Source organism: Talpa occidentalis, unplaced genomic scaffold (genome assembly GCF_014898055.3).
Source record: "Talpa occidentalis isolate TD23 unplaced genomic scaffold, MPIMG_talOcc4v2.1 talOcc4.5, whole genome shotgun sequence".
NCBI lineage: Eukaryota > Metazoa > Chordata > Mammalia > Eulipotyphla > Talpidae > Talpa > Talpa occidentalis.
The window spans coordinates 68,010,544-68,022,296 of record NW_023604861.1 but is presented as its reverse complement, the minus strand read 5'-3'; the positions used below and the strand labels follow the sequence as shown (position 1 = coordinate 68,022,296).

The 11,753-nt window shown below is 38.7% G+C and overlaps 1 protein-coding gene across 1 annotated transcript in view; it reads left to right on the top strand.

Moving 5' to 3' along the window:
• Positions 1-410: 410 nt before the first annotated feature.
• The window catches only part of GCC2 (GRIP and coiled-coil domain containing 2), a 72,198-nt gene continuing 60,855 nt past the window's right edge, over positions 411-11,753 (top strand). Inside the window, exons 1-4 of the mRNA XM_037527407.2 lie at positions 411-729; positions 1,085-1,141; positions 2,089-2,173; positions 3,290-3,357. Coding sequence (XP_037383304.1) covers positions 724-729; positions 1,085-1,141; positions 2,089-2,173; positions 3,290-3,357 — 216 coding nt within the window. The 5' untranslated portion in view covers positions 411-723. The remainder of the gene's footprint in view (positions 730-1,084; positions 1,142-2,088; positions 2,174-3,289; positions 3,358-11,753) is intronic.

The following is an 11,753-nucleotide window of genomic DNA, read 5'->3' as shown; positions in this document are numbered from 1 at the left end:
CTTTCCCCATTTGTTGCATCTTTATCTTTATGGCCCAGTCCTCTGGATGAGCATCCCTGCATTGAAGTTAAACAGCTGCCCTTCTAATTTGTCCATAAATTAAACCACTCTCCATTTCCCCAATCTCTGCCTCCCTTTATCACCTGAAGGAAACCAAGGCCAGCGTTAACAATGTTGTCCTTGGTCCTGGGATGTTTGTTTTTCCTAGTGGAATTACATTCCTCTTGCTGCCCTTATCTCTGAAGGCTCCCTCAATTCTCCGAGGTCCCCTCCTGCAGTGTCCCTGAAACTGCCTAATTACCCTAACTTGCCTTATGTCTCACTTACAAGGTCTTACAGATACGGAAAATAAGGCCCTGAGGGGGTCATTTGCCCATTTCACAGCCAATATATGGCAGTGACAGGAGTCAAACCTACTGAGGTTCCTGACCCGCACAGCAAAGCTTGCCCATGTGCAGTGAGCTTAAGAACACCTAGGCCGCCCAGGTTAGAACACCCAGCCCTCCTAGGGCGGAGACAGAAGCCGGGGGCGGGGCGCTCGGGGAGCCACCTCCCGGATGCGGAAGCGGAAGCGCTGCCGAGTCGTAGCCATGGAGACGCGAGAGTGGGCGGGCCGGCTCAACGCGTGACCTTTAACCCGCTGTCGAGCACGTCAGAGGCGCCGCTGACGGAAGTGCGGGGCCGCGCGGTGGGACTGCGGGGCTGCTGCGGCGGCCCGGAGCTATGGAGGTAAAGCTGCTGGGCAGGGGCGGGGGTCGGGGCCGGGCTGGGGCCCCGCCAGCTCTGCCGTATGGCGCGGCAGTTTGGGTCACGCTGCGGGCCCTACTTGCTGCTTCGCAGCCTCCCCTGCACGCCCGCAAACCCGCGCAGACTGGGTCTGTCCCACCTTGGTGAGATACCATCCTTCGCGGTTACCTTGTCCTTCTATACAATTTGCCGCAGCTGCAGACTCCTGTCTCCTCAGTTCTCCTTATCACTTTAAGCGTCTCCTCCACTTGATCGCCGGAAAGGTTTCTACTCAGACAAGTTTCGTGTCTGGGACTAGGAACGTATTCTGATCACTGGGTGTGATTTTGTCTTGCAGGATCCTGTTCAAGATGGGGTGGCTTCTCCAGCCCCCCCGGGGACCGGGAAATCTAAGGTGAAGAGAATCCCTAACTAGCCGGCTCCCTGACGGGTAGAAGGGTGATGAATTGGAAAGTTTTGGCATGGGGAGAGGGGTGACCTATTTAAAAGAAATAGCTTTTGTCCAAGGAACATCGGTTTTGACTTACCAGTTACCCATCTATTTCCTTGTGTTTTTACTTTTTACGTTTCCTGGTATTTAAAGAGTTGACTTGTTTGCTTCCTGTCCCTCGGTAGCACTGCTAAAAGATTCAGCAATTTTTCAAGCATCCAAACAAAGCATTCTTATTTACGAAAATTATGTAGTGACAAAGCAATGACACAGGTAGAGAGACGTTGTTCTTTCTGTGGGCTCCTTCTATGATGTGAAAAGAAAGTTAAGTAATTTTTATGGCCCTGTGCTGTTTCATTTACTCAGTGAGTCTAACAAATAGTGATTTATTATTGAGGTTCATTGCTTGCATGCTAAGTTTCAGATACTTGCCTGCCTAAATGCTCAGTTACTTGATTTAAGCTCATAAGATAGGTACTATTGTTATCCCTATCTTACAGTTGAGAAAACTAGCTTAATTTCCCCTGGTTTTTCATTCAAAGCCTAAATGTAGCCCTACTCATCTTCCTGTAAATATGTTTACCTTTTTAAATTTTGAGTAGATTAAAATAATTTTATAGTTCTAAGGAACTTTAAGTAGGATTAGCCCTAGTCTAAGCTTGCAAGTAAAGAAATCAAAACCTAGAAAGTGCTTTAATCTATGACAAGAATATCTGTAAGACAATATGTGCTGTTTTAAAATTTTTAAAGTAGTTACTTAACTAATAGTTTTTTAGTTGAAGTTTCATTTGCTAATTTTTTAAAAATGTGCTGTTTTGTTGACAAAGATTTATTGAGTAGAATTTTCTTATTTTTAGGCAGACATTTTGTGTTTTTTGTTAAAACAAGTCAGTAATATCTATATCTTTCAGCTGGAAACGTTGCCCAAGGAAGATCTCATCAAGTTTGCCAAGAAACAGATGATGCTAATACAGAAAGCTAAATCAAGATGTACAGGTATTGGGTTGAAAATACTCATCTTAATCACAATCTCATTTAATCCTGATTCAAGTTTTTAGTCTTGGTTTTTGTTTTTTGGTATTTGTTTTTTTTTTGGGGGGGTGTAGTACATTGACTTATTTACACTAGTAAAATCTTGGGTAGTATAGTGGAATCTTTTTAGCATTCTAACAATTTGTTTGATATTTATCCTCTCATAGCTCTAAATTTCATTTACTTTCAAATAATTAAAATAAATTCAGAAGGATTTTAAAAAACAATTCGTTAAGCATTGTCTTTCTTCACATGGGTTGATTATTATTCAGAGAAAAGAATTTTTTCTGGGGTAATCAGTTGAAATGTTAGAGACAAGGTTATGGGCCCAAAGAAAGTAAAAAGAGGCCACAAGTAAAGTAGTGCAAGATTTCTTTCCTGGAATTTTAAAGTATGTTTATTTGCTGAAGTTGATTGATTCCCTATTCATTTCCCCTTTTTTATATTTCAAACAGATAAAGGGATCAGTGTTCTTTTTTAGTATGTGTGGGTGAGCACTTGCATTTCCAGTGACTTGACAAATGTTAACTACCCAGCCTAAAAGCAAACTTGCTTTATACTAGAAAAGATCAAATTGTGTTTTTGGATGTTGGATGGTATGGTAAACAGAGTGCTTTCTTTGGAAATGCGTTCCAGCTCTAGACCTAATGAGTAGACAAAACAGATTGACTTTTTTGCTTACTAGAAGATTAGTTGTTACTTTAAGATTATAGAGTAAGAACTTATTTAGAGCTGAAATAATAGAATATCTGACATTTGCTTCAAAAATATCAAAATGGTAAGAAAAGATGGGAAGGAGAAAAATACAGGTTGGGATGAGGTAGGAGTAGCCATGTAATTGCTCTATCAAGATGATAAGTGCATAGAGATTAGTCACATTGTTCTTCTTTTTATTTGTTTGTTTGAAGTTTTCCATAACAAAAAAGGGAAATAAAAGGTAATTCTGGGGAAAGTTGATTTTAAAATACTGCTTCTGAAATTTATTTTATTGTGTTTTTATAAGAATATGCTTATCACTTCAGCCAAAAATATTCATTTCTAAACTAGAATCTTTTACATTTTTTTTTTCTTTTTTTTAAGAATTGGAGAAAGAAATTGAAGAATTCAAATCAAAACCTGTTGCTGGAGGAACTGATGATATTATTAAGGTAATGAAACAGTTGTGAATATTGTTTTAATTTTTATTTATTTGGAAGAAATATCTAATGATAAGTCACATTTCTTTGAGGACTCTCAGCCAGCTAGAGCTCTGTCTTTACATCTTGTGTTACTACTTCTTTTCTGCCCTTGATTAAGTTTTTTACCTTTGTAGTGGAGTGTAAAAAAGAGGATTAAGTAACTTCTCCATCCCTTTCTCTTCTGACATGAGTACTCTAATCTCTCCTGATTATCCCACATACTCTAATTATGATTGTTGCCTCAATCCCAGTCATGTACTTCCCTCTCCCCCTCCAAAATCCATCCACATCAGGACTTTAATTTGGGGGCTGATTATCTATAGATAGTATATAACAGAGCAGATTAGTTTAGATAAAATGACAACTGACCCATATCTCACAGTTGTGTTTCTAGCTTTTAGGAAATAAAATCTTCACCCGTTTCCGTTTTCTTCCTTCATACTCAGCATGACTGACTCTTCTTCCCTGGACTTTTTCAGGTCTTTTTACTTTAGAGACTTCAGCTTTTCAGTTTCCTTTCTCCTCAATCTGTGTCAGTGACCAGAGGCCTCTTATTCCTGTAATATAATGCTGTACTTTATCCTCTCTCTCTCCATTTCCATGAATATATCAAATACCTCATATCTTATTTGACATTTTGTTAACCCCCTTACTAGACTTTCTCTTTTTAGTGTTACATAGTCCCAAGTCACACATTTCTGTTTTGATTTTGTTCCCTATTTAAAAACTGGAGTTGCTTATTCTTTCTTACTCCCTTAATGCTGTTTTTTCCTTCCTCCACTTGGCCTAAACTTTTTTTTTTTTTTTAATTAAAGTAACATAGCTTATAACACTATATGATTCAGAGGTATAGGATCACACCTCTTTAGATGTATGTAACCACACCCCACCTACCACCAAGGCATCCATATTCCTCCACTATAGTCCATTCAGCCCCCTTTAAATCCTGTGCTCCCTACTTTTACCCTTTGCCCCTCTGTAGCCTCAGTTCTACAGTCAGACTCATGGGGTTTCTTTTGGTTTGGTTCTTTCTGACCCTTTGTTTTGTTTCTCTGTATTCCACATTGAAACTGTCTAATAGTTGGCTTTCTGCTTCTGATTTCTTTCACTTTACATTATCTCCTTCAAGCCTAACCTTCTTTAATATTTCTTTAGCTTCTCAAAGTTCTGCTGTAATTTTTTTTCTTGCTTTTTAGCCACATTTATAATTTGAATCTTGCTATTTATTCTTTGTATATCATCTTACTTTCTCATTATGTGACTCCCAACTTGTGAGTAGTACACGATTGAGGAACTCCCAGGGAGTTAGTACAAGGGGTCTTTAACTCTCTATTCATATTATACTATCTGGAGCCAGACTCCCTGGTTAAGAGCCACAGATGCCTGCTCTTCCACTTATTAGCTATGTGATGAGCATGGCAGAGTTTCTTAACTTCTTTCCCTGTAACTCAGTTCCTTCATCTGCATTAACAATAATACATACTTTCCATGGGGTAGTTGGGTAGTTGTGAGCTTTATGAGGTAATACATTTATAGCACTTAGAACTGTGTCTGTCACAAAAGTGCTCAGTAATTATTCATTGTCATTATCACCACATATTTTTTTGTGGAGAGCATTTCATACAGACACCCACACACTGAAAGGTCTTTGTATGAGGTTATTTTCTCACAAAGATTCTTCTCTGATTTTGTATTAGTTAACTCTTACCCCTTAAAATACTTCTATACAATTGTATTTCAGGATATCTAAATACTTGCCCATATTTCCTGCTTATCACCTTTCCCTTATTCCCCTGTACTGTCAAAACTACCCTAAAGATGAGTTGTTTTTTTTTTAAGATTTATTTATTTATACATGCAAGATCTGGGGTATAGGTCAGAGGTGTGGGGGGTGAGAAGATTCACCAGAGACAGAGTGGGGAATAGAACAGGCGGACTGACAAATACGCTGCTGAGGGGAGCAGCGGGTAAGCCAGGAGAGGTCCGCTGTGCCATGTGGGTTGCTCCCTGGCCAGCTGGGAAATCGAACTCGTGCTGTGGAGGCTGCAGACAGCTTCATAGGTTGTGTCTTAACCCGTGAGCCACCAGGGAGGCCCTAAAGATGAGATTTTAAAAATTTCTTTAGGTAACTTTACCTTTCAGGTTCTAATTGAATATTAAGCATTTTATCCTGACCACTCAAGCCTCAGGAAAAAAAAAATTGGTAAATTTAAATGAGAATGAAATCTGGATTTCCAAAGATCATCTTAAGCTAATGAGAAAATTATTTTGGGTAATGATTAAAATATGTATGAGATAATTATTTAGCCGCTCTAAATATTCTATAATATTTTAATAAAAATCAAATTGTATACTCTGTAACTCTGGAAAACTGAAAAACTGTTCTTGCTAAGTTTTGTTTCTTCATTTTGAAAAGTACACAAGAAAGACATGATTTTGAATACAGAATGTTCTGTTCTTCGTATTTATCACTTTGTACAGTTTTTAATTTAGAGATTCCTGATAGCCATCTTCTAGTGCATTGCAATACATCTAAAGTTATTGCAAGCCTAACATTTTTTATCTTAAAAAAATTAAAAATCGGGCCTCCTTGGTGGCATGCGGGTTGAGCACTGCACTGTGAGGCAATCCGAAGCCTCTGCAGCAGGAGTTCAATCCCTGGCCAGGCAGCAACCCACATGGCGCAGCAGACCTCTCCTGTCTTGCTCACTGCTCCCCTCAGCAGTGTATTTCAGTCAATCTGCCTATTCTGCTCCCTGCTCTGTCTCTGGTGGGTCCTGTCCACCCCCCTCATCTCTGGTCTGTGCCCCAGCTCTTGTTTGCATAAATAGATGGAGCTTTAAAAAAAAAAAATTTTTTTTTTAATAAAAGCCCATATTTCCCGTATCAAAATTTGAGGTATATGGTATAACAATGAATGTATGGACTTCTTTCAAATGCAAAAAGAAAGTGAAAGCTGCGGGCCTCCCAGGTGGCGCAGCGGTAGAGCGCTGGGTTGCGAAGCTGCCCGCGGCCTCTGTGGCGCTGGTTCGATCCCCGGCTGCTCCCCAGCCACCGGAGGAGGGTCCCACATGGCGCGCAGACCTCTCCTGCCGCCCACTGCTCCCCTCAGCAGTGTACTTTGGTCCTTCTGCCTGCTCTGCTCCCCACTCTGGCTCTGGTGAATTCTTTCACCCTCCTGCGCTTCTGACTGTACCCAGTGCATGTATAAACAAAACAAACAAACAAACAAATAAATAAATAAAAAAACATGCCTCTATTAAAAAAAAAAAATCTTAAAAAAAAAAAAAAAAAAGAAAGTGAAAGCTGCATTTTAAGATATTAGAATTTCTAGTACATATCACTCATGTTTTCTTTTTGCTGGACCGGGTTTGTATTTTTTAAAAAGTAACTTAATAATTCTATGCCTCTGATCTTTAAAGTTTTTTATAGCTCTTTTCAATTAATGGCTTCTTTATCTCTTAAAATTAATGAATGTATTTAGACTTTTTCAGCTATTTGCCAATCATAAATTTATGTCGCATTACCTTATATAACATAAAAAATTTAAAACTAAAATTATTTAAACTAAGGTAGTGTGGGTACATGATCTAGAGATAGAACTAATAATTACTTCATTATAATAAATAACTTCTGGAAATTATGTCTGTATTTCTAAATAAATATGCTTCTTTTGTTATTTCTTAATTCATTTTAGATATTAAGCTGTTAGCTTCCTGTTACTGTTCCTGCTAGCAGATTAATAGCTGTATTTCACAATGACTCCTGCTTTCCAAATGGTCAAACAAATAATCTTTTATATTTTTTCCTGGACACTTGCCAGGAAATGCTGCACTAATTTGGTTAAGTTGTTCTCTACATCTACTGTACGGTTTTCCAGGATATAGAAATGCCTTTTGCCATTATCCTATGTGTGTGTATACTACCTCACCTATCCCATCCTCAAATTTGCTCTGTCATCATTCATTTTTTTGGTTAACCTCATTTTAGGAGAGCATGTCCTTCTGCAGCTTTCTAAGAATAGATTCATGAGAGGAAATCTTCATGTCTTATACTTTAAAATGACTATATTCATGCACACTTAAGTAATAACTGTAGCTTGAATATATGGCTGTTCTGTTATCTTGAGCAGCAGAGTATTTCACATAAGTTTAGAGGTAGTCATTTCTGGTATGACTGTAAACTGATGTTTATTTGAGATTTTAACATTTAGAATTAACTTTATCTGAATTCATGGTTAAATGAGTCTGAATTTCCTGTGTGCATAACTTTGGGTCAGGTTATGCCAGTTTTATAGAGTAACTTAGAAATTCATGCTTTTTTTATTTGTCTGTACAGGCTCATCTGTAACTGGGATAATCTGTTCCTTGCAAATTTGATAGGCAATCAACTATAAAACTTGCAATTTCTTTGGTGGACAATTTTTAAGTCCCAAGTTTGATTTTTTTTTTTTAATATCCCCAATTTTTTTGTTTTTTTAAATTTAGTTCATGTTTGTTTTCTTTATACCACATATGAGTGAAAGCATTTAGTGTTGTGCTCTGGCTTGTTTCACTACACATAATACCATCTCTGTTGCTGGAAATGACAGTATTTAATCTTTTTTCAATAGCTGAACAGTATTTCATTGTGTGTATATCACTTCTGAGTCAATTTGTCAATTGATGGGCACCTAAGTAGTTCCCAGTTATTATAAATAGTATATAAATATTTGCTGCAGTAAACACAGGCATGCATATCCCTTCAAATAATGGTTTTGGGTGAATACCCAGAAGTGAGATAATTGGATCTTATGAAATTCCTACTTAAAACAAAGGAGCTAAGAGCACACAACAGAGTAAGGAATCTCTCTTCCATAAATAGTATCAGGAAAACTGGACAACCACAGACTATAGAGTGAACTGTGCCACTATTTTACATCAGGCACAAAAATTAATTTAAAATGGCTTAAAAACTTGGATGTCAAGTAAAATACTTAGAAGAAAACATAGGTGATTATAGTCCTTCACATAGTCCTTGACATGTTTGGGGACTCAGTTTATGACCAGAATAATGTTGCTATTAAATGTGCTTCAGTGGATATGTGAGTACGTGTGTCTCTTTGAGTTAGTGTTTCTGCATTCTTACCTAGGAGTGCAATATGGTAGATCTGTTTTTATGTTTGAGAATCCCACATACAGCTTGCCATAGGGATTGGACCATTCTACATTAACACCAACGCTGGGACACCAATGCAGTCAGAGAGCTTTTTTCCACACCTTTGCTAACTAGGTCTTTTTTGGTTTGGACCATCCTCATAGGTATGAGATGGTATCTTGTTGTGCTTTTCATTTGTACTTCTCTGATAAGTGATACATTTTTTTATGTGCCTGTTTACCATTTATGTTGTCCTTCAAGAAGTATCTGTCTAGCTCTTCCACCCATTTTCTGATTGATTGGGTTTTTTGTTGTTGAATTGTAAGAATTCTTTGTCGATCTTATAGCCCCTTGTCAGATGTATGATGTGCAAGTATTTTATACCATTCAGTAGGGTGCTTTTTGTTTTAATGACATTTTCTTTAGCTGTGAAAAGCATTTTAGTTTGGTACAATTCCACTTGTTTACTTTTGCTTTTATTTCCTTTGGCATAGGAGTTGAGTCCCCAAATATATCACTAAGACCGATTTGGTGGAGTGTTTTGCCTGTGTTTTCTCCTATTTTATCGTTCTTTATATTTTGTGGTTTTAGGTCTTACATTCAAGTCTTTAATCTGAGATTGTTTTCTAATCACTTATTTTGAGCTTATGTTTTTCTTTGGTGTTCACATATGGGTCTCATGGAGACAGCAAAAAGTTGGGTTTTGTTTTCTGATCTGACCAACCACTCTGCCTTTTGATTGGCAAGTTTAGTCCATTTACATTTCAGGTGATTAATCATATTTTGCTACTGTGATTTTTGTCCTTAGTTTTCTGGTCCTATTTCCTTGTTCAGATTTTTGTGGCATATTTTTTGCTTTAGATAGAAAAGCTTTCGGAATTTCTCAGAGGGTAATGCAGTGTTTGCAAACTCCTTCAACTTCTGTTTGTCTCAGGGGGGCCTTTATTTTTCTCTGGTATCTGAAGGATTGTCTCTCAAATATATGGTATATTCTTGGCTAACAGTTTTTATCTTTCAGTATGTCATTCTGTTCTCTCCTGGCTTGTAGGGTTTTCTCAAAGAAGTCTATTGAAAGCCTGATGGGACTACCTTTATTGAGTATCTGCATTTTTCCCCTAGCTAATTTCAATATTCTTCCTTTGTCTAAACTCTTAGCGTTGATATGCACATACTCTTTTTTTTTTTTAATTTTTTTTTTTTAAAGAGGCACGTATTTTATTTATTTATTTATTTGTTTATTTGTTTGTTTGTTTATACATGCACTGGGTACAGTCAGAAGCACGGGAGGGTGAGAGAATTCACCAGAGCCAGAGTGGGGAGCAGCGCAGGCAGAAGGACCGAAGTACACTGCTGAGGGGAGCAGCGGGCAGCAGGAGAGGTCTGCACGCCATGTGGGACCCTCCTCCGGTGGCCGGGGAGCAGCTGTGGATCGAACCAGCGCCGCAGAGGCCGCAGGGAGCTTCACAACCCAGCGCTCAACCGCTGCGCCACCGGGGAGGCCCTGCACATACTCTTTTATCTTCACACACTTGTATATTTAGTTCTTTCCCCATGTTTGGAAACTTCTATTTCTATTATTCTATTATCTATTATTTCTTTGAATTAGTTCTGTATTTCCTTCTTTTCCCCTTGGAATACCCATTACTCTTATATTGTTTAATTTCCTAATGGAATCACATAATTCTTGAATTGTTTCTTTAATTTTTCCCTTCATAGTCCTTTTGTTACTGCCATCTGAGTACTTTGTACATTACCATCTTCAAGATCACTGTTCTTATCTTCTTTTATTCTGCTACCATCACTTTCTCCAGAATTGTTTATCTTTTGATCTTTTTACATCCTGCACGTCTGTTGTTATTTTTAAAGCTTCAACTTCTATTTTCTTTTCATTAATTTCTCAGGTAATTCATTTTTCTGAGTTTCCTTCCAATTCTTTGAATTTCTTTATCATGGCAATTTTGAACATTGTACCTGATAGGAAGATAATATCCATGTCTTTTGTGGTTGGATTCTGAAGTGTTGTTTTCTCCTTGTGTTTACATAGTCTTTTGAGGTCTCTAGGTGCCATGGGTTGTATTTTTCCATTTGCCTATTTTGCTGCTGTAGACTTCCCTATATTTTCATTTCAATGTCTGCAGTAGGAACTTAGAGATTTCTTCTGCTTTTCCAGCAGGTAGCATTGTAGAGGGTTTTTATGGGTTTGTTTTTTTCCCACCTTTATATGACTTTAGATGTTTGGCCTTTCCAGGTGTTCATAAGTTCAGATTTCTGATCTTGCAGCTCCTGAGTATGGTTAGGGAATGTTAGGGGGATGGGCCTGGAGGGGTCCAGTCTGGTGAGTGGTGGGGGACTTGGTTGTATTTGTGGCACTGTCAGTATCCCTCCCCTCAGGGTTCCAGACCTGAGTCTGTATGCACTTTCAGTGTGCTTCACAAACTCTGTACTAGCCCCAAGTGGTGAGGGGGAGAGAACACATCCCAGTTCATTGTTCTTGTCTTTTCACTGGGTCCTGGCCTACTGAAGCACCCCAATTACTCTACAGATACCTTCCTTCAGTCAAGTGTATTTGCCTACACATCATTTAGCTCTCCCTTCCCTAGGTCTCTTGGCCAAATAGCACTGTGGTTTGTGTGACTGCCTCCTGCCCCAGACCACAGCTTCCAAGCATCCACCTGCCTCTTGTTTAATGAAACATGAATATTTTCAGTGCCCCTCTGGTGTGGTCTGTGCTGGTCTCTGATGTCCAAGAATTACTCTGGTTTTGCCCCATGTCACGGGACCTGCTAAATGTAGTACCAGTCGGGGTTAATATTCAGATTATTCTCTCAGAAGCAAATCTGGAAACTTCTAATGAAGCCATCTTGGTCCTGTGTCCTGTATTTAACTCCTTTAAGCCAAATGATCATGAAAAAGCATTGGCAAAAGGGACAACTCCAATACCTTCCTCATTACTTCCAGCCTCATGAAACACACTGACAGTGTGTAGACTGTAGAGCCTCCTTGGGTCTGAAACCCCAAAGAGGAAGGCTAGTAGCAGTACCACAAACATAGGCTAGCCATCCCCCTCCCCAGAGCATTCACACCAGTGGCTGAATCCCGCCATGCTCCTCCCTTCATCCCTAGTTTGATTTTTGAGTAGTTACAGAGTAATTGTCCTTTTGAGTAGTTACAGAGTAATTGTCCTTTTTACTCGAATTAATGCAGCTGTATTTTTCTGTACATTTTGATCC